Source organism: Mustela nigripes, chromosome 12, assembly GCF_022355385.1.
Source record: "Mustela nigripes isolate SB6536 chromosome 12, MUSNIG.SB6536, whole genome shotgun sequence".
Taxonomy (NCBI): Eukaryota; Metazoa; Chordata; class Mammalia; order Carnivora; family Mustelidae; genus Mustela; species Mustela nigripes.
The window spans coordinates 25,114,304-25,136,875 of NC_081568.1; the positions used below are offsets into that span (position 1 = coordinate 25,114,304).

The 22,572-nt window shown below is 50.0% G+C and overlaps 1 protein-coding gene across 4 annotated transcripts in view; it reads left to right on the forward strand.

Moving 5' to 3' along the window:
* The window catches only part of PDZD2 (PDZ domain containing 2), a 348,893-nt gene extending 330,768 nt beyond the window's left edge, over positions 1-18,125 (forward strand). For all 4 annotated transcript variants that reach the window (XM_059416953.1, XM_059416952.1, XM_059416954.1 and 1 more), the window contains 6 exons: positions 1,610-5,663; positions 6,406-6,523; positions 9,895-9,996; positions 10,644-10,905; positions 13,942-14,076; positions 15,168-18,125. In XM_059416953.1, the coding sequence (XP_059272936.1) occupies positions 1,610-5,663; positions 6,406-6,523; positions 9,895-9,996; positions 10,644-10,905; positions 13,942-14,076; positions 15,168-15,334 (4,838 nt within the window). In that variant the 3' untranslated portion in view covers positions 15,335-18,125. The remainder of the gene's footprint in view (positions 1-1,609; positions 5,664-6,405; positions 6,524-9,894; positions 9,997-10,643; positions 10,906-13,941; positions 14,077-15,167) is intronic.
* Positions 18,126-22,572: the final 4,447 nt, after the last annotated feature.

Here is a 22,572-nt window from a genome sequence, read left to right on the forward strand (position 1 = left end):
ATAAAGTCAAATTGTTAATAAAAATTTAGGGTTTGCTCAGCAAGTAGATCCGAAGCTAGAGAATAACCTTCACATCCCCTCCTTTTGTCTCGTTGTGACTGTTCCCCATGGCTGGCACCAGCAGAAGCAGGAAAGTCATTCTGAAGGGAATTCAAACGGTTGAGCAGAGGACAGGAGCCCAGAGATTCAAGTCTTGGCATGTCCCTCACCTTTCATGGGGGCCGGGGGAAGTTATGTACAGTCTCCGCAGAGGTCCTGATGGGCCTACCTTGCTGTGGCCAGGTGCTGTCTACACAGAGGTCATGCAGTCAGGGTTTAGGAGTAGGCTATGGGACTGACTTCCCAGGTGACCCCTGGCTGTACACTCTGCGGTCCTGCACCCGTTGCTAAGCCACGCTGTGCCTCAGTTCCCTACTGTTCCAAAGCAGAGGGAGACCAGACCCACCTCATGGTGTTGGGAGGAAAACTAAGTGCATGAGAAACTTGTAGCACAGTGTTAATAATTAGTCCTTCATTGTTGACACAGGGACTTCAGGAGGGGAAAGGCATATGCAATTAAGATGACTAGCGTGGGAGATGAGGAAGGAGTGTAACATTTGGGTAGACAGTCTTCTCAAAGCAGGTGCTTCCATTGTGACTGCATCACTATAACTCCTGGTTCCTAAGAAAATAGCAAATTTACTGTTCTCTCTTATGCCAGTTTCCCCTGATTATCCGATGCCATGGGCCAGAGGCACACAGATTAGCCTGAGGGTGTACAGAGCCTTGCAAGGAGGTACCCCCAGGACAGAGGCTCTCCGGGACCCACCTCCTGGAATAACCACGTCCTGCCGTCCCTGGCATCGGCACCTTTCCCTGCACCCGTCCCATCACATGCCCTTTTCTCCCTGCTTTCATTCCATTTTCTTCATCTTCCTCCTCATCACTGTGTGGCCACCTCTTCACCTGGGACCCCTGTCAGGTCCCACCCCTTTTGTCCCCGCTTCCCAGGTCATGTGGCCTCGCAGTTCCCCCCCGGGCCTCTGAACACACCCAAGACCCGGTTCAGGCGCAGGGCCAGCTTGCATCCTTCTGCAGCTCCCCTGTGTCTTCCCAAATCAGCCTCCTCTCGCCTCTCCTGCACTGAGCCGCAAGTCCCCACACCCTGAGGCCAAACCCACGGAGAGCAGCAACCCGGAGACCCCAGACCTCCGCGGAATGAACCACAAAGTGAAAGGATGAAAGAACCTGACTCCTGAGGCTTTTGCCATCAGAGCAGATGGTGTCAAGAGACCGAGTGAAGGATTTCTGATGTCCCCATCCTTGAAGATAACCAAGGGAGAAAGGGGCAGAAACAGAGCTTTATCCTGCCAGCCAGTCTGAGGGGCTTCAGAGCACCGAGCGCAGGGTAGAATTTGGTAGATGTGAGTGCTCTGTGATTTTAGAGGCAAGAACAGAACGACAGGAAGGCTACATTTAGGTTGTGGAAGGTCTTTCTGGGGAAAAAAAAAAAAAAAAAAAGATTAAGTTTTCCTTTTTTTTTTTTTTTAATAGTTTTTCTATTTTCTCACTTTCTATTTTCCCCTGTCTCCCCCCTACCCCCCACCTTTCCTTTATATTCTCACCCCAGGACTGGTGGGCCCCCCAGACCTCGTCCCTACCCCAGGGCAGAAGTGGGCAGCTCATCCTGACCCCAGCAAGACCTCCGTGGACACAGGGCAAGCCAGGCGGCCTGAGGACCCCAGAGAGCCAGTGGCACCCAGGGTTCCTGAGTCTGAGGACAGATGTCAAGTGGGACCCGGCCCGGAGCGCAGCTCATCCCCCAAGAAGACGGCAGCGGCTCGGCATGACTTCAGCAACCCTCCAGCAGCTCCAGAAGCCAGCTCGCCCAGGAAGGCAGCTGCCCTCGGGGGAGGACCTGAGGCAGAGCGAGCATCTCCAGCAGGCACCGCCCTGTCTCGAGACCTCACGTCCCCCGAGGAGAGACCCAGAGTTCCCGGCAACCACAGCAAGGCTCCACAGACAACAGCAGTCCTCGTGCCCGAAAGCTCCCGGGGCTCTGCTCTGCTCAAGGGAACAGACTCTGGGTCCGAGAGGGCCCCGCAGGCCAGCCCCACCCTGCCGTCTCCTGCGGACAAGGCTGGCGGGGGGTGTGGCAGTGTCTCGGGCCACTGCTGCCCCAGGGAACGTGGGGGCAGTCCGGTGACCGACATCGACAAACTCATCAAGGAGCTGGATACATCAGAACCAAGACTCCGGTCTCCTCACGGAGGGGACCAGCTGACTCCAGAGGGACATTCCCAGGGCCAGCCTCCAGCAGGAGCAGGAAGCGGAGGTTCCCGCCCTGCCGAGCCAGTCCTGGGCAGCCAGACCCCCACCCCGGGGAGGACCTGGGCAGCTGCTGGCCAGCCCCCTCACCCACACTGGGCCTCCCAGCCTTCCGTTTTGGATTCCATTAATCCCGACAAACATTTTACTGTGAACAAAAACTTCCTGAGCAACTACTCTAGAAATTTCAGCAGTTTTCACGAAGACAGCATGTCCCTGTCAGGGCTCGGCGACAGCACAGAGCCATCCCTCTCATCCATGTATGGTGACGCAGAGGACTCGTCTTCTGACCCGGAATCGCTCAGCGAAGCCCCACGAGCTTCCAGCGGGGACAACTGGTCACCTCCTCGTTCTCGCCGCTCTTCTCACAAGGAAAACACTACCGAGTCTGAGGAGGAGCAAATCGAGATTTGCTCTCCAGATGGTTCCCCCCACGCCCCCTCAGCTACTGCTCCTGCCCCCGCCCAGCCTGCACCCTGCCCGGTGCCGGCCAGAGTGCTGCGGCTGAAGCACAGCGCGCTCCGGCAGGTGGTGGGAAACCCGCGCGAGAGAGCGTCCTTTGTCCCTGGCACCTCCTGCCCTTCGATTCCGGACTCTTCCCAGCCGTTTTCTCTCTTGGATACAAGCTCTCGGGAGCATGAGCTTCATGCAGACCGAAGGCCGTCACAGGACCCCAGGCCCTCATGTGAAGAAGAAACCCTGCAAGACCCCCGCGCGGGCTCCGCTGTGGAGAGCGGCCGGCCCCCTAAGGCCCCCGGTCATTTCCACAGCCTTCCGGTCACTCTCCGCAGTCTGAACGTGGTCAACGGTCTAGAACATGACCTGCTCGGTGACAAAACCCCCCATAAAAAACAAGACACAAATGTCAGTGACGCTGAAAATCCATCCCCCTTCAGCACGGATGTCCCTAAGAATGGAGAATCCGTTTTGACGACTCTGCACATCTCCGAAAGTCAGGACGTGGATGACCCACTCCAGAAACCAAAAATGATCTCCCGGAGGCCCATCATGGCCTGGTTTAAAGAAATAAACAAAAATAACCACGGCTCAGCCGCACAGGGCAAAACAGAAAAGGAGCAGCCCGTGGTGCCCGCCAGGAGTCCTGACTCCAAAAGTCAGGGGTCGAGTTCCTGCCACAAAAAGGGGGTTGCTGGGCTTCAGAGCCCCCCACAGCTGAAAGTGAGCCTGGAAAATAAAGACCCACCTAAAAAGGGTTCTGTGGAAACACCGTTAAACAACGGTCAGAAACCCAAGTCCGGCCCTAAGCTGAAGAGACTGAGCATCAAAAGCAAGAGCAAGGTCACTTCGGAGGCCCCTGTTGCTCCTGGGGCCAAGGCCAGTGGGATGGACCCCAGGAAACCCCTCATTTCGCCCCAGACCTCCCACAGAGCGCTTCCCAAGGGAGCAGCCCCCCGGTTCCACACCACCGAGCTGGAGGAGCCGGAGAAAAGCGCCACAGCAGCCCCCAGGCCCCCCCAGTGCGTGCTGGAGAGCAGGCCGCCTGCTGCCTCGGGGTCGCCGAAGCCCCCCGCGGCCGAAACGAGCGTCCCAGCCTCCGTTTCGCCCCACACCTCCCCCAGGACCCTTCCTGAGCAAGGCGCATGCCGTAGATCGCAGGCGGCTTTCCACCCCCAGCCCGATGGCCCTTACGCAGCCGCCCCTGGGTCTCCGCGGTGCAGCCCGGAGAGCAGGGCACCCGCTGCGGCCTTGGGGAGCAGCGCGTCCCCAGCCGCCCGCGGGCAGGACGTCCCGCCTCCAGGGCCAAGCACGAGGCGCGGGTCCAGCCAGACGGATCCAGCGCCGCAGGCAGCCCAACCAGGGGTGACTTGCGACAGAGGAAGCAAAATAGTTGCTGGCGATCCCCTAGAGAGAACCAACCAGCTGAAAATAGTGGAAATCTCTTGTGAGAGAATGCCAAAGAATGGCTGCAGTGACAAGCCTGCTGAGAGTGACAGACTAGGAGGGTTCTGGGCCCAGAGCAACTGTCAGGACAAGAGTGAAATTAGACCCTGTCACCAGTACCTGGAGCCGTCCGCACATCAGCCACCATCGTTCCCATCTCGTGCCTCCCAGGTGGAGCCGGAAAGCCAGCGACCATTCGGCGTGGCAAAACTGGCCTCTTCCTCCTCCTCCCCACAACTCCCTGCGAAAAAGGCCGATTCCTCCCAGGCGAAGGCAAGCCAGGCGTCAGGCTCCCTAGGGATGCCCAGGAATGGTGCAGCAGGGGGCCCCGCACCAGAGGACCATCCGTACTTCACACCAAGGCCAGCGACCAGGACCTACTCCATGCCCGCCCAGTTTTCAAGCCATTTTGGCCGGGAGGGGCATGGCCTGCCCAGCCCAGGTCGCTCGCATCGGGACAGCCAGATCCTCGCGACAAGTGGGGGCCTCCCTGAGGCCAAGGCATCCAGAGGCATTGTCCTTGGCCTGGCTAACGGACAGGGCGTGTATAGCGTAAAGCCCCTTCTGGAGACATCGAGGAACCTTCCGACCACCGATGAAGGGGATGTCCTCTCAGTGCAAGAAAGGAGCTCTCTAGTCACAGACAAAATCAAAGTCACCAGAAGACATTACTACCCTGAGCAGAACTATGAATCTACCTCATTTTTCTCTGTGAAGCAGAGGATCAAGTCTTTTGAGAACCTGGCCAATTCGGACCGGCTGGTGGCCAAGTCTGGGGCGTCCCCCTTTTTGTCAGTAAGCTCTAAGCCTCCCATTGGGAGACGGTCATCTGGCAGCATTGTTTCGGGGGGCCTCAGCCACCCTGTTGACGTGACAGCAAGATCACTGAGACGCAGCCTGAGTTCCTGCAGCGAAAGCCAAAGTGAAGCCAGCACCCTCATCCCCCAAATGAGCAAGTCCCCGTCCAGCATGATGCTGACGGTCTCCCGGCAGAACCCAGCAGAGGCTGGGAACAAGGCCGCCGACCTGGACCCAAAGAAATCACTCGGTCCTTCTGGAATTCCCACCCACCCTGTGACTCCAGCCTCTCCCAGCAAGAGGAACAAGTCCTCCGTGCGCCACACCCAGCCGTCGCCCCTGTCCCGCTCCAAGCTCCAGGAGCTGCGTGCCCTGAGCATGCCAGACCTGGACAAGCTCTGCAGCGAGGATTTCCCGGCAGGGCCCACTGCCGGGCTCTTCAAAACCGAGCTGGAAATCGTCCCCAGGAGGTCGCTTGGCTCTCCCGCTGGAGGCCTCAGTGGATCCACCGCCCTTTCATGCCCCATGAAGCCAGGGGATGGGGCCTGTCCAGGAAGAAGCAGCCCTAAAGCCAGTGAGCCTGAGGGACCCAGTGCAGCCCATCATGTGGGTGAAACCACCGGGGATCTGCCTTCTGGAAAAGGCTGGTCGGTCAAGTAAGCATCTGCCTCTCCCCTTTTGTTCAAATAAACGTTTTAAAAAGAATTACGAACTAGCTTTAGGTTTATAGGAAGTTGCAGAGAGAACACAGAGAGCTCCTGTGAAGAACCCCTCACCCAGCGCCTCCCGATGTGAACATCTGACGTAATCATGGTTCAGTTGGCAAAAGGAGTTAACACTGGCAGAACACGATGAACTAAACTACAGACTTCATTCTGATTTCACCGAACAAATTCCACTAACCTCCTTTTTCTCTTCCAGGATGCCACACTACGTTTAGCCCCTTTGTTTCTAATGTCAATACTAGAACACACAGTGCCTGCAGAGAAAGTCTTTGCCAGATTGTAGCCCAGGAGAGGAGCCTGGAAGGGACTTGGCACCTACCACACACCTCGGGGGAGAACCTGGGCCTTTGAAGGTGACCAGAGTTCAGCAGAAAATTTCTAACATATTTTAAAGAATATTTTTTAGTGTGTCAGAAATTTTCTTCTAAGCTCCAGGATTGGTTCCCTAACATTCTGGAGGGATCCCAGAAGCCAAAGTCCTTCCCCGGAGCTGTTGGCTGCGAATAAGTTCCTGTTAGAGCTCTCAGGATTCCCCCTTGGTTTGCACGACGAGTTGTTAGGACCGAAAGAGAGCATGATTTGGTAGAAAGGAGATCTTTTGAAATATGTCCTTATGAAATGGAAAAATCGCTCTTTTTCTTTAATGTTCTTCAAATATATTTATATTCTTTAGTTTGGATCAGCTTCTCATCTCAGCGGGGGACCAGCAAAGAGTGCAGTCTGTTCTGTCATCAGTGGGGTCCCCATCGACCGTCCTCACTCTCATTCAGGAAGCGAAAGCACAATCAGAGGTGAGCGAAACCCGACAAGCGGGGGCGAGGGAGCGGCGGCCGCGCGCATGCGCACTCAGACTGGGCCCCCGCGAGCCCCGAGAGCCCCGGGGACCCGCCGCAGGTCAGGTCGGTGCCGGGAGCTCTTCCGCGGGGTCTGACTGCGGTCTCCCTCCACGGCTCGCTCCTCGAGCTAGGTAGGCCTTGTGGAATCCCCGCGCAGCTGCTGGTGTGACTCCCCAGGACTGACGAGCTGCCTTCCTCACCCCCCCGCGTCTGGAGTGTGTCCCCCGAGGCTCCTCAGAACGGAACTCGGGGCTTGGAGACGGGAGGGAAGGACCTCAGCTCCTTGTCAAGGGAGCCACCTGCTGGGGACGCGGGTTAGCGCGTGTGGGGAGCCCGGCCTACCGGCCCGGCCCGCAGCCCGGGCGCTTCTGAAGCCTGGGGTTCAAGACACGGTGGTCCTGACAGATGAGGTCCTTCAACAAACCGAAGCCATGGGTTCATATCTAGAATATGTCGCTGAAGAACATTAATTTCTCAGGACGACCCATAGAGATTTGAGCCCTAATAAATAGTTGTTTAGAGGGGAAAAAAAGTAACTATGAACAAATCTTCTCGACTGGTAATAGACCTGGTTCTCTGAGAAGTCCTAGAACACTGTTCCAGAAATTCTCATATTACCCAGGAGGGCTGTGCTGTTGGCATCTACTGAGGAGTGAACCAGGATGGGGAGGAGACCGGTGGCCCTGAGCTTATCTATACTCCCGCTGGTCCTCAGCCCACTGGTTTGGGTCTGTGCAGTGAACCTCGAGACACCCAGCATTTTCACTTTCAGTAAAAGGGACTCGTCTGTCATCTCCCTTCTTCCTTCAACCTGTGACAATAAGCACGCGTCGCCCGCCTGCAAGTCTTGTTCTGGCATTTCCAATCCAGGTGGCACGGTGGGATCACGGTTCGCTGGGTCCCTTTTCCTCCAGACTAAATGACAGTGGTCGAGGAAATGGAGGAGAAAAGCAAAAGGTCTCAACCAGCTCACAAACGGGATGGCGTTTTCAGGGACCACAAACAAAAGGGGAGACTCTTTATGTGGACAGAATGCCAAGTGCCACCAGGAGGGGTGGGGGGCATCCTCTGGGGCCTCCCACCTCCCCTTTCACCCGGCTCTGGTTCCACACTTCGCAGGAGACCATACTGTGGTTTGCTGTGGAAGGGCAATCCGGCCTGGGTCAGAACACGGCTTTTCCCCCTTATAATCCTGCAGTCTTCACTTGCTTTCACGTGAGCAGAGATGTGCTCAGGCTACCAACCCCAGAAGTTTCCTGCTTGCTTTTGTACTGAGTGTGCTTTGTGGGGACGCTAAAAATGGAACCGGGCACAGCAATTCCCGCGGCTTCCTAATGCGGGCGCTGTGAGAGATCAGAGGCAGAAAATCAGTTGGACCCCTCTGACCCCAGCACACCCAAACCTTGGGGAGCTCTCAGTGCGTGTAGCTTCCCTGATGCTGTGCTGAGCTACTTAGAGATGAGATTTGGCCTGATAGCTTATAGAACACTCATATCTTTAAACAGGAATAGAAAATAAATCTGAGTAAATTAAAATTTTGGTGTCATGTCCTGGAATGCAAGAGAATTCCATTTTCAAATATTGTCTTTGCTCCCATAAAGGCATTTAAGTATCTGAGAAGTACTATTTTAGTATCAAGCATCACCTCCCAGAAGCTACACAGAAGTCATTGACCGGACCACATGCTCCCATTTTCACTGAGAAAGCCTGGTCTCATTCCCTCCACTGAACAGGGTCTGACTGCAGAAACGGCTGGACTTCGCCGTCAGTCTGCGCGATATTCCAGTGTCCACCTGTGGGGATTTGGGTTGAATGAACTTCTTTCAGGAGGTGTAAAATGCTTGGGGTTGCACTTTAGCACACACTAATAGGACTGAACTCTTTTTCTTTTAAATACTGGGTTCCCTCCCTAGCACACTATGGAGATGGTTCTCTCTGTTCAGTGTTTTCACTCTTTCTCATCAAAGCAAGCCTGAAGGGTTATTATTATTAGATTATTTTCTCTTGCTGGACTGGGAACACCTTGAACTGACAGATTGTGTATCACCTCGTGGGGAACCTAGAAATGCAGACCTTTAAGATGGTGCTTCATCAGATAGTGTGTGAGTGAAGGAAATCACCATTCAGAATAATTAGCCCAACTCAGTTATCTGAAGTATTTTATTTCTAAGTTTTTTTTTTTTTTTTTTTTTTGGTGCTTGAAACATAGGACAGTCTTTTGCTACTTAACCCTAGGACACTACTAGGAATGTTCTAGTCTCAATAAGAGTTGCTAGTTTTAAGGTAGTTCATATGTTTTAACATATTTTGTATTTTATGATAGTTCCTTACCTGCACCTGAAATCCAGTGAACTGAACATGGCAGGGCAAGGACATAAATCAGTGGCCTCAGTGTCTCTCATCCTGCCTCCTCTTGGCACTACTTCTCTCTGTTCTTGTTGACATGGGCTTGGCTTGACTGTAGACGTAAACAGCTGTGCGATAAAGAATCCCCTTCGTGATCAGATGACGTGCTCTGCTCAGATTTGGGAAGGCATACTCCGGTGCCTGGAAGAGCTCCTAAATTGTCCGCTGCCCTTGCACCATCCTAGTTCATGTCCACCCTGTGGGCCCGCAGCTACAGGGTGTTCCTCAAAACACCTTCCTGTCAGCACCACCCAGGAGGGGTGCAGGACACTTGAGATGAAGCTCCTCCCATTCCAGTGTTGTGCGAAAGCTCCCAAGTAACCACCGGGTTTGTGCTGAGCAGCTCGACGGCCCTGCACCAGGACTCACTCCATCAGAGCTTCCTAACCCTTGGCGCAAGGAACAGACAGCCATCTCGAACAACACAGGTCCACTTATGCACCAGATTTTTACAGAATTATTAATGTTTCTCCTATGATTTTCCTTCTTTTTTTTTTTTAAAGATTTTATTTATATTTGCCAGAGAGAGAGAGAGATCAATCACAAGCAGGGGGAACAGCAAGCAGAGGGAGAAGCAGACTCCTCACTGAGCAGAGAGCCCGATGTGGGCTTGATCCCAGAACCCCGGGATGATGAGCTGAACCGCAGGCAGACGCTTAGCCCACTGAGCCACCCAGGCACCCCTTCCTTATGATTTTCTTAATCACCTTTTTCTCTAGCTTTATACAACACAGAAAACGTGTACAACATGCATTAACCAGCTGTTTCTGTTCTGAGTAAGGCTTCCAGTCAACGGCATGCTATTAGTGGTTAAGTTTTAGGGTCGGCATTCTCTGCAGATTTGATGGAGCAGAGGTCGGTGAGCCGCCCCCTGGGTTATTCAGAGGTCAACTGGACTTTTTTCTGTTTCTTTTTACTAGAATAAAGAAGATGTTTGCTTCATAGTCTTGAATAAAAAAGAAGGCTCAGGTCTGGGATTCACTGTGGCAGGAGGGACAGATGTGGAGCCAAAATCAATTGTGGTAAGTGACCACATCAAGATGCTCTCTGGGAGGTCACTCCTGATGCAGCCTCAGAGGTGACAAGGACAAAATCCTGTCCGTGTGTTCAAAGAACGCTGGTGTTTGTTTCCAAAAATGGAAAAGTAGGGGACAGACATTACTAGCCACTGGCACAGATACACATATTTACCACAGAGTGACCTATTCGATGCCAATATATATAACCACAGTTTTCTGGAGTTTCCTCATATTCACCTGAACATTTTATTTAAGCACTAGAAAACACTAGAATTAACTGACCAAATCTGCATATGCTTCTGAAATTACTTCCTTCTCAAGAACCACCTCCAATTTTAGATCACTTGAAGGCCTCTAAGATCACCCGTGAGACCAGACCAGGTCCTATTTGTTTTTGTGACCTTTCTGCCCCACGGAGTGCCAAGCGCAGATTAGACGCTAGCGAGAAGTTGAGGGAAAAATGTATTGTGTTCAGATGCCAGCACTGACATTTTAATTCTATCCCTCACACCGCATATAGGCTTTCAGTGAACATTTGTAGGATTTTGCAAACTTGCCAGTAGAAAGTTCCTCTACTACAGATTTGCATCTACCCTCTTGCTTTTACTAAAGGTTCCAAATACTTTGGCTTTTGTCATTCCTCTCCCCAGGTGCACAGGGTGTGTTCTCAGGGGGCTGCTTCTCAGGAAGGGACTGTGAACCGAGGGGATTTCCTTCTGTCCGTCAATGGTGCCTCACTGGCTGGCTTAGCCCATGGGGATGTCCTCAAGATTCTGCACCAAGCACAGCTGCACAGAGATGTCCTCGTGGTCATCAAGAAAGGGAACGATCAGCCCAGACCCTCCAGTAGGCAGGAAGCCAACGGGAAGGGCTTGCTCTCCAGAAAGACCAGCGCCCTGGAGCCTGGTTTAGGTAAGACACCAGCTCAAAAGCTGGCAGGGAGTGGGCAGCTGGCAGAGTAGATCCTGGCTGGACAAAAAGGAACTACTGCCCTCAGGGTCCGCAAAATCAAATGGAGGGGCCCCTGGGTGGCTCAGTTGGTTAAGCGTTGGACTCTTGATTTTGACTCAGGTCATGATCTCAGAGTTGTGAGACTGAGCCCTGCATCAGGCTCCACACCGGGCTTGGACCCTACTCGGGATTCTTTCTCTCCCTCTGTTCTTCCCACTGCCCCCCAAATCGTCCCCCTCCCTCTCAAAAAAAGAAGAAATAAGAAATCAAATGTAGTAAAGTCTAATGTTTGTGGATGCTTCTTGAAAAAAGTGTTCCTAGTAAGTTAGAAACCACCGCCCCGTGTAGTTAAAGCCATACTGTTGACGACTTAACGGCTGCTTGACGGTTTCTCCGTTTGTACGAAGAGGGAAGCCCTTTCACAGCTATATCCTCTTAGGACCTAAGTGGCCAGTAGGTAGAACACGAAACTCTTGTGATAAGGGGCATCCTGGAGAGTAGCAGAAATTGCACAACTGCCATTTGTCCTTGAAAACACCAGGGTTTATATTCTTTCCGGTTTTAGAAGAACATAAGGAAATGAGGAGGTACAGATGTTTGAAAACGGAGACTCTAGCCTTAACCAACAGAGCTTATAAAGAGTTTCGGAAGTGGATTTCCTAAGCGATGTCCATCCTGTCATCACAAGGCTCACTGGGAAGGCATACGAGCTATTTGCTCAGAACTAAGTACCACTTCTATTTCTGAAGCACGGGGCTGATTGCGGCCTTCAAGAGAACTACTTCAGACCTCCGTGGTGGTCTCAGGAGCAATGTCTGCAGTCCGGAAAGCAAGAAGAGCCTGTGGAAGCTCAGGGCAGGGCACTGCCTTCTGAGGAGGCCTTTGTTTTTTTCTCAACTTCTCTCCCTAATAAAGTCAAGGGAAGCTGAATTCCTCTGTTCAACTTGGCCTCAATGGTGGCCTAGGCTATCCGTGACTGCTTTGCTGAAAACAACACTCATTTCCGCCAAACAGGTGGGAAACTCTTCTTGTCCAGATGCCTCCACGGGCCTGGAGTATTCTCACCCTTCTCCTCTGTTGTCTTGCTTTTGCACTGCTAGAAGACTGAAACCCTTCCCAGTATTGGGAAACACCTTAAGTCATCAGACCATGTCACGCTCACCTTTGCCCCAGCGCGGTCTCCATTACTTCGTGTGTTCTCAGTGGATCCGAGAAACTTAACGTCACAGGAAACCACTTGGCGCTTAATCCCAGCAACTTCCAGAATGTTTAAGACTCATGTACTCAGGATATGGAAGGCTATCCTGTCATTTATAATCATTAAGTATTCCTGGACACCTTCAAAATATCTGGTCTTGAGGGGCGCCTGGGTGGCTCAGTGGGTTAAGCCGCTGCCTTCGGCTCAGGTCATGATCTCAGGGTCCTGAGATCGAGTCCCGCATCGGGCTCTCTGCTCAGCAGGGAGTCCGCTTCCTCCTCTCTCTCTCTCTGCCTGCCTCTCTGCCTACTTGTGATCTCTGTCTGTCAAATAAAAAATAAAATCTTTAAAAAAAAAAAAAAAAATATCTGGTCTTGAACCAGATTCTACATAGTCACCAAATCGTAAGCACTTTCAGGGCTTAAACTTTATTTTTTCATATTCCTATTCCTTAAAATTCCCCTGCCCAGGGCTCCACCTGAACCCAAGGAATATCCTTTCACATGCCCTGAGAGTATCCCACTTGGAGACGGAGGCAGGAGGTTGCACAGGGCCATCTTCCTGCCCAGCAAATTCACCTGCTCAATGAAACCAGAAACCCTGAGGGGTGAGAGGGTGGGGGCCAGGGTCCTGAGTCACTAACTTTCTAAGGTTCCTAGGGGATTTCAATAGAACTGGGCCAGAGTTGAGAGCTACTGTAATAGGCCTGTTCTGTTTAATAGCAAGCGATTCACCTACTGAAAACCATGCTGCTCCTGTCCGCACGTTGCCTTCAGACCCCACAGAACGTGGAGTGACCTTCTCTAAGCCACACTAATGGACTGACCTTTCTGTTCAAAGGCAGGGATGCTGGCTACCTTGGCCTCAAGCCCAAGGGGGCAGTTCAATCTGTGGTCCCTCCCCTGCCTCCCAGAGAGCTCGGCATGCCTTTCCACTCACCTCTTCAACATCGTTCACCAGCGCAATGTGTAAGGAAGAGGAGTAAGAGGCAAGCTCACCGTCGCTACTCAGACCTCAAGATGGATCCCAGCCAGGCCTCTCCACACCAGCACACAGAGCAGGCACACGTTGGTTGCAGTGGAGGACCCACTGCCATAGAAACGGGCCCCCCACCCACTCCACACCCTGCGGTGGAGAGAGGCGAGGGCAGCTGGTGCGCGATAAGCACGCATGGCCGAAGGGGGAAGGCGCGGAGCTCTGGGGTCCACAATCACAGTCTCCTGCGAGGGTGCTGCAGGCTATCAGCCCCGGCCTGTGACACACGGCAGGAGATCGGATCTGATTCCCCAAGCATGGCTTCACCAAGACACACCACCGCAGTGCATGGAGCTCACCAGGAGCAGTCTGGCCTTTGAGGGTTTCTGCCTGGGCACCAGAGCCGCCTCCAGGCTTCCAGAAAGTGCTGAGGGAAGCCTGCGTGGCTCAGTCTGTGAAGCGTCCGGCTCTTGATTTCGTCTCAGGTCATGATCCTGGGGTCCTGGGATCGAGCCCCGCATGAGGCTCTGCACGCAGTGGGGAGTCTGCCTCTCTCCGTCTCTCTCTGGCCCTCCCCCTGCTCACGTGCACATGTTCTTTCAAATAAATACATAAATCTTTAAAAATAAACTGCCTTGAAGAGCAAATGGTGCAGGTAGAGCAGGAACACAACCACGAGGTCAGCTCCAAATCTGAGAGACCCATCCTGATGCTGGTTTCAAAGGGAAATGGGACGCGGATGCCGGGGGAAGACACGTGGGGGACGGGATAGGAGGCGAGGAGTGCCCTTGTCATTTCCATCCTTCCAAATGTCGTTGCTGCAGGGAGCAGCCTTCCTTCACACGATGCGCTGTGTGTCGAAGTGCTGAAGACCTCCGCTGGGCTGGGATTGAGTCTGGACGGAGGGAAATCCTCAACAGCCGGAGACGGGCCCCTGTTCATTAAGAGAGTATACAAAGGTAACGCCCTGGAAAGGCCCGTCGGCTCTCTCCTGTGTGTGCCTGTGCCTTCCACTTAGAAAGTGTTTGCGTTCTGTCACATACGGGGTGTACTGTATGTCAACCCTGTTGTATTTTAAGTGTCTGAACTCCTGTTGCCTCCCCGCCAACAATCCTATCAGATAGGTACCGTTCTCCTTGTCTCACAAAAGACAGAGTGTGCCACGGGGGAGTTACACAAGCACCGAAGGTCACACGACGGAAGGGGCAGAACGAGGCTTGGACCTAGGCAGTCTGGTGCCAGGGTCAGCATCCCTAACCTCTACACCAGAGCCCAAACTCCGTGTTTGTAACCAGTTATTAGCTGGGATTGATATAAACATACCAAGCCAGTGCCATCAAGAACTGCCTGTCGGGGTGATTACCATGGACCGAGATAGTATTCATTTCGAATACTAGACTTCAACTACTGGACTTCAGGAAAGCGAGCTGAGAGCAGTAAAGATGATTGAAACATGGTAGATAAGAGGTCTCTTTATGAACTTGATCAGTCATTTTATGATCTTGGACAGTTCTCACAAATCTCTTCAGGTTCTCAAGCTAAACAATTATATTAAAAGTATAATTATCCTGGGGATGCCTAGGTGGCTCAGCTGGTTAAGCATTTGACTCTTGATTTCGGCTCAGTTCCTAATCTCAGGGTGGTGAGATGGAGCCCCCTGTGGGGTTCCACGCTCAGCAGGGAGTCGGCTTGCAAATTCTCTCTCCCCCTCTGCCCTCCAGCACGCTCACACGTGCTCATTCTAAACAATTTGGATAGAAGCGGAACCTGTTCTCCTGCGTCAACTGGCCATCTGGATTTTAATTATATATGTTGAAATTTGCCTTCTCCTAGTCCATAGCGTATGTGTTTGAGGGAATTTGAGTATCTTTACGTAGCTAAATTTCTTTTCATGGGTATATGCTTTGTTTGTCTTAAGGACTGTTTCCCTTTCCTAAGAATTATGGGCGTGTCGTTCAGAGATTTTTCTCATTTGAGTTTTTAGCTCGCCTGGAATTTATCTGGAATCCCGTGAGGTTGCCCTGGCATTGCTGTCTGTTTATTCTCACAGGTGGAGCAGCAGAACAAGCGGGAACAATCGAAGCCGGAGATGAAATTCTTGCCATTAACGGGAAACCCCTGGTGGGGCTCATGCACTTTGATGCCTGGACTATTATGAAGTCAGTCCCGGAGGGACCCGTACAGTTGCTGATTCGGAAGCACAGGAATTCTTCCTGAAACAGGCACCAGGAGTGACGCTCACAAGTGGGGCTTGTTACATTTTTTAACAAGAATCTTCTTTTCTCAGTTCCCTTACTTTAGCAAATCAGAACAACTTCTTTCAACACTGGGTTCCTAAAACAGCACAGGAACCTTGGTATAGGCAAGGACTACAGAAATCTCCAGGTTTTTACTTCTTTGTGGAACTGACCTCTTGTGTGCGCGACGGCAATGGCGCTGACCTCTGGAAGCCTTCCACCCGGACAACCGAGGCCAGGAGGGATCCTTTCGTTCCGGTGCCTCTTCCCTCCCTTTTTGTGTTTATTGATGGGGACACAAGATGTGGCATGCCCTTCTTCATTCAAAACATTTACTTAAGATCTTCGTGTCCTTCCTGCCTCCTCCCTCAGCAGACCTAATCCTGGCCATGAGGGAGCCAACCAAGTCTGAGGGGTGACACGAATGTCACAAATAAAGGACTACAGTTTTATATAATTTTGTAAGTAAATAAGAGAATGCTTTTAGGCACATTCAGTGGAAGGAGCTGTAGGTCTGTACATTACGGTGAAAAGAAAGTGAGACTTAAAAGAAAAAAATCAGTTCTGACCTAACAGTTAAGCTGAGCTCAGGAATTATCCAAAAATGAAAAAGCAAAATCCGGAAAGTGGTATTTTTTTTAGTGAGTGTCCTGTGCACTGTGTGGCTGCAGGGTTCACTCTGTGGGTTACGGATCATCATGAAGTGTTGATCGTGATCTGAAAGTGTAAGTCGTAAGGCTATTTTACAGAAACGCTGTTCTGATAAACCATACGAACTAGCCATGAACTCTGCTGCTTAGAACAAGCAGCAGGTTCCAGCTCTGAAAGCACCTTGCATCTGGTTCGGAACTTGTCTTGAGTAAGTGCTTGCATTCAAGACCAGTCAACACAGGAGTGGGCAGAAATACTATAGTCACTGGGTTTCCATTTCTATATTTCATGCACTCCCAACACTGAGCTAAAAATTTTTAGTAATCTTTTTAGCATCCTTGGATTTATAAACATAGGCATTACATTTACAATCCAAAGGGCGGAGCTTAAAAATCATCCTTTTGGGACTTTGGTTGGTTGGTTTTCCCCCTGACCAACAAGCTTAAGAAACGGCCCCTTTCTAAGCACCGGCCCACTGTCCTGACCTGGGTGTGACCATGCCCCTGCAGGGACCGCTTGCTGCTGGTATTTTCCTGTTTTGCAAATTCTTCCTTTGGCCCAAACTGTTCCCTGCAGAAGACTGGTGTGACTCACACTGCCCATGAAGCTGGTCCCGGCTGCTCTCCTGTCAAAGCATGACTTCTCCCCGTAGCCGCTCCCAGTCAGTGTGCTCTTGCTCCCGGTCCCAAAACTGGCTCTTCTCCTTCGTACTGCACCTTCTTTTCTTAAATTCCAAACCTCCATCAGCTTCACTTACCAAAATGTAAAAAGAAGACAATGGGGAATGCGGGGGAGTCACTCTTTCAAGGTAAAGAAACAGAACTGTGTTGCATAACCCCGACCCGAGAGGGACCCAGACCAGCTGCTCCAGTCCTGGGAGTACGGGTGAGGACACCAGAGCTGCGCGCAGGACGACGCCCATGTTTTGTGCTGGACGCTTCCTTCAGTAACCTGCAGCCTGGATCTGTGACTTAGAGAACGTAAGTGAGGTCACTGTACACCCGCCCCTGCCCCCATCATGGAGATGCTCGCACTGTCACCTTTGTACATCGTTTTCCGAGGGACTCCTCCCTTACCATAAAATCTCTGCCGAGTTGGCCCACAGGGGTCTCTCAGATGAGAATGAAGTATCTGGCTGGTGTGAGCCCAGACTTTTCATTTTTTTTAAACAGGTTATACAGAAGAGAATGTAGTACAAGAGTTAGCTAGAAAGACATGACTCATGTAGCTTCTACTTTTCACTACACTTCCTGGTAGGATTCTGTAGGCAGTCAGTGCAAGGTGCATGCTAGATTGTTTTTAAGTCTCTGGGGTCAGTGGTGTGGTTTTTGCTTTCTTGCCAACACGGTAAGAATATTTGCCTCGACTCTTCCAGCTGTGCCTCCCAGTAAGAAAGTCACAGTCCTATGTGAACAGACCGGACTTTCTAGAGCAGTTCGGCGCAATGGAACAGTCTCCTTCCGAGTCTCTAATCATCTTAGTGCAAGGGTAGACCTTTCACTCACTGAAGTAGGCTAAAGTCATCACTTCTAGTATATCTTGCCAGAAGGGTTTCCCTGGCCAACAGTTGGAACTTAAGGGAGAAAGCAAAAGGCTAAACTATCTCTGACCCTCAGATCGAAAGTTACTTATTTGTCCTCAGTGTTCAAGGCATGACTAGTATTTCTAATGAGTCTAATCCCCACACTTCCTGAAGTGAGCACTAATGGTATTCTATTATCCTACTAAAACTTTCATTGTTTCAGTTTTCTAATGCATCAGTCATCCACAATAAGCTATGAGGGTAAATACGTGTTGTAACAAGTAAATTGTAGTTGCAAGGATATTCTGTGAAGATTGAAATAAGTTGGATTGCATTTCTGTCCTCCAAAACACATCTCATTTAATTTTATGGTTGACTTAATTGGCACCACACCTGTTGTATGATATTCTACATTATCCTTTATTTATGTAAAATAAAATGCCTTATATATTATGGAAGAGTAAGTGCAATAATATGAAATAGCCTGTACATTTTTAAAATGTTGTCGCCAAGTTATGTAAATCCACATCTCTGTAAACAACCTTTTTTAAGTAATTTTAAAAAAATAAACACTCTGCTTACTACTTTTTTTTTTTAATTCTGCCATCTATAAAGTAACCTTGTAAAATCTTGAGAAGTGTTTATTATTACCTTAATTGTTATATCAATGAGTGAGCGGTCCAAACGCAACAGAAAATCAACAGTTCTTACAGGGCCACACTGAGGATGGGCCCAATCTAAAGCCCTTCCACTTCCTTCAGTCTTACATATCCCATGCCTTCGCAGCTTCCTCACCTCCTGGATCTTACCCGCACCCTCCTCTCACTAATACTTAAGTCTTCCGTTTCAGCAAGCCCTCTAATCCTCGAAAACTACCCGTTTTCTCCCCATCAGAATCCCCACCCTTTCATTTCTACTCTGTTCAGACTAGACCCATGAGAGAGCACCAGCCCCACCCAGCCCAGACTCCGCACCCTCGTCCCACTTAATCCAAGATCCTTCCTTCCAGTGACCCAGCTTGTTGGTTCCTACAGTCCTATTCCTGGAGAAAATCCAACCACCACACAGAAGACTACTACTAGAAATTCATGGTTCCCAACTACAGCTGGACTCCCCATGCTACTCAGCAATTGTTCCTTGTCAGTTTTTTCTCTCACTTCTTTATAATGACTGCAATTCCTCATTTTTCTCAAAACCGCGATCTACTCACCTCCCCCCCCCCACATGCATGGGTGGCATGGGATCCTCCTTCCCAGAGTAAAATTCAAAGTATCTAGTTTCCTTAGGCTCTTTTGATTTTAAGATGCAGTCACCGACCTTCTAGAGTGGCACAAGGAAAAAGACAAGATGGTGTCTCGTAGAAATCAAAGACTGGGACTCGGCATGTGACCAGGCCTCTGAGAGTGGAGGAACAGTGGGGTTCTTGCGTCACTCAGTGCCCTCCGCTGATAAGACTCCCCTGCTTTATGTGGGTCTGTTTCTGTAGACCCACTTCTCCCTCCACCAGTTGGTGGCCTTATCCTCCAACTCTTCATGCCTTTTCTTAGAAAACCTTATAAAAGTTGTCATAATTTTGGCCTCTATGACAGAATTTCTCAGGACATACCAGCTGCTGCCTGCCTGATTTTTTTTCCATATATACCCCAAAAGTAAGATTCTGACTGGCTCACTCCTATTTGGGTAGAACTACTTCTGGGAGAGGGTGCACTTACTTGTTCACATAACTTCACTCTAAAACCCAAACAAAGAGGGAAATTTGTGTTTTAATACAATATAGAAATCACCCATTCTATGCATGTTGGAGGCTACATACCAGGTACAGTAAGACCCAAGACAAAACCGAAAAACAATGAAATGGGATACAATTCTCTCTAAATGAGAGAAAGCAAAGGAGGTACAAAATGAGAGTTCTGAAGAACGCCACCGATTCTTAACCTGGAGAAAGGGGATTCCAGGAGAAAGGGTACCCCAGAAGAAGCAGAAAGCACTCATAACTGGGGCCATTAACTCTCCTCAGAATGACGGTGAGGTTGAGGTTGAAGACGGGATTGTTTTACTTTTTCCGGGTACCTGGGTCAACCTAGGCAGGCAGAAGAGTAACACACAAGGAATGGTCTGAGCTGAGAGGAATCCCTGCCAGACGGGACCCTGCCACAAAAGGGATCAACTAATTCAGTAAGAGTTTAGCTGCCACAACTCAGCCACCCCATAAAGGCTACAGCAAATACCATTCCACATGCCCTCCTCCCAATCCCCTGAAACCTCTATCTAAAGCAAGATGAAAGTGAGACGCTGGGGGCACGGTCAGTGAAGCAGACACCTCTTGATTCCGGTTCAGCCCCTTGATCTCAGGATCCTGACATCCAGCCTTGCATCGGGCTCATGCTCAGCCCAGAGTCTGCTTGTCCCTCTCCCTCTGCTCCTCCCTCCTCATACTCATACTTTCTCTGCTCTAAAATAAATAAAATCTTAATATTGGCTGCTATCCAACTTTCCTCTCTCGTGCTAAAGGAGGAACTGAACATACGTAAGCACAGAGATCTAATATATCCTCAACTGACCAATTCCGGGCAAACAGCAGACTTAGACCGAACCCTCATCTCTCCCAATTTGTTCAGCAAGAGTCCCCCTCATGAAGGCAGAATTGGCACAGGTGGGGGGATGATGCTGAAAGAGATTATGCAAAAGGCAGATAAAAAAATATAACATGGAGGGCTACCTTGGGCATCAGAAGAAAATTAACAAACTGTTTCGTATTCTCAATATAATTAAAGAGAATGTAGCTTCTAAGAAAGGTAAGATTAAAGAAGAAATAAAATCATATGAGATTAATATGGATCTGGTAGAACGAAGAACAGAAACTGAAGAGACCACCTTACCAAACTAAAGGCATATCAGATGCATCAAGTCAAATCAAACTGCAGAAACCCAAGTCAATGGCATTGAAGATGAACTTGAAAAATGTTTAGAATACAATTAAAATTAGGAAAGCATATTCATCAATAAAACAAAAATCCTGATGAACTGTTAGACAGTAGACTCCAGCAATACATTAAAGAAAATACCAAGTCTCGGTGATATTAATTCTAGTACATGAATGGTAGAAAATTAAGAAATCAGGTCATGATCTCAGGGTCCTGGGATCCAGCCCCACCATTGGGCTCTGTGCTCAGCAGGGAATCAGTTTGTCCCTCTCTCTCTGCCCCTCCCCACTGCTCATGCTTGCTCACGCTCTCTTTCTTGTAAATAAAATCCTTAAAAAAAAAAAATCTTTAAGAATATTATTAAGTTAGGACCCAAAAGAAAATGTACTATGAAAGACATCAATAAACATGTTTTTAAAGTGTGTATCATATTGTTTTTTTGATCATACAGTGAACAAGAGGCTTAATTCAGAAGCTATAAAACAACAAACTCATAATTTAACCCAGACTACATCCAAACTAAACACCAGTGGCTATCGCAGCAAATTCAGGCAAGATGGCAGAACAGTGATAATTTTTCAGTCTCTTCACATCCCACCCCTTCTCTGCTCCCCGCTACCACCATACACAGACACAGCAACCAGCAAAGGAAAACCAAGGTAAACATCTACAACCAAACCACGTATGAAAGTACCCCCCCAAACGCCATAATACACAAACAGGCAGGGACAAACTAACAATAAGATCAATTTGGTATTGGGATCTGTGCAAGGGAAGCAGAGGAAGCAACAGGGCATCTGATTGCCAAGGACACCCCGCCATAATCAGCATCAGCAATAGGGGAGCAGAACCAGATCTCAGGTAGTAAGCTGCCCTGTTTCTTTAGACTCCACCCAAAGGGAAGAGGAAGGTATGGAGAATAAATATAGTTAGAAAAGCTGCCCTGACCCACATCCCTTGTAAAAGAACAGCGAAAGTAATTTCATATAAAAATAGGCAAGAGGGGAAAAAAAAAAAAATAGGCAAGAGAAGGGGGGGTGGCTCAGTGGGTTAAAGCCTCTGCCTTCGGCTCGGGTCATGATCCCAGGGTCCTAGGATCGAGACCCACATTGGGCACTCTGCTTGGCGGGGGGCCTGCTTCCTCCTCTCTCTCTCTCTACCTGCCTCTTTCCTACTTGTGATCTCTGTCGAATAAATACATAAAATCTTTAAAAGAAAAAATAGGCAAGAGAAGATAATCTATATAAAATCCCATACAACATTATAAGAAAAAAGCGCCTGAGTAGCAAATACAATTCCCTACAGGCAGCAAAGCATACCAGAGAGATATACTCAGAAAACCAGTGAAAAGTGTAACTGAATACCTCAAAACAAATTAGAATACATCAAGAAAGTGACATAAAATATGATCAAATGAAATTAGAAGGAATACCTGGGTGGCTCAGTCGGTTAAGCGTGTGCCTTCGGCTCAGGTCATGATCTTGTCTCATGATTCATCTCAGGTCCTGGGATCGAGCCGGGCATGGGGCTCCCTGCTCAGCGGGGAGCCTGCTTTTCCCCCTGCCCCTCACCCCGCTTGCGCTCTCTCACTACCTGTGTCTCAAATAAAATCTTAAGAAATAAAAAAAATGAAATTAGAAGATGGCAGAGAAGCAGCAGGCTGAGGTGACATCAGGTAGCAGGAGATCAGCTAGATAGCTTATCAAACCATTGCGAACACCTACAAATCCAACAGGAGTTGGAAGAGAAGAAGAACAGCAATTCTAGAAACAGAAAATCGACCACTTTCTGAAAGGTAGGACCAAAGAAGAAGAAGTGAATCCAAAGCGACGGGAAGATAGACCGCGGTGGGAGGGGCCGGCTCCTGGCAAGCAGCGGAGCAACGGAGCACAAAATCAGGACTTTTAAAAGTCTGCTCCACCGAGGGACATCGCTCCAGAGGATAAACCGGGGTGAAGCCCATGGGGCGGGGCGGGGGGGCGGTCAGCATGGCCCCGGGTCCTGCAGGGTCACTGAAGGACCAGGGGTGTCTGAATGTCGCAGAGCTCGCAGGTATTAGAGCAGGGAAGCTGGCTACAGAGACAGAGCCGAGGAGTGAGCTCTCAGCTCGGGGTTACCTTG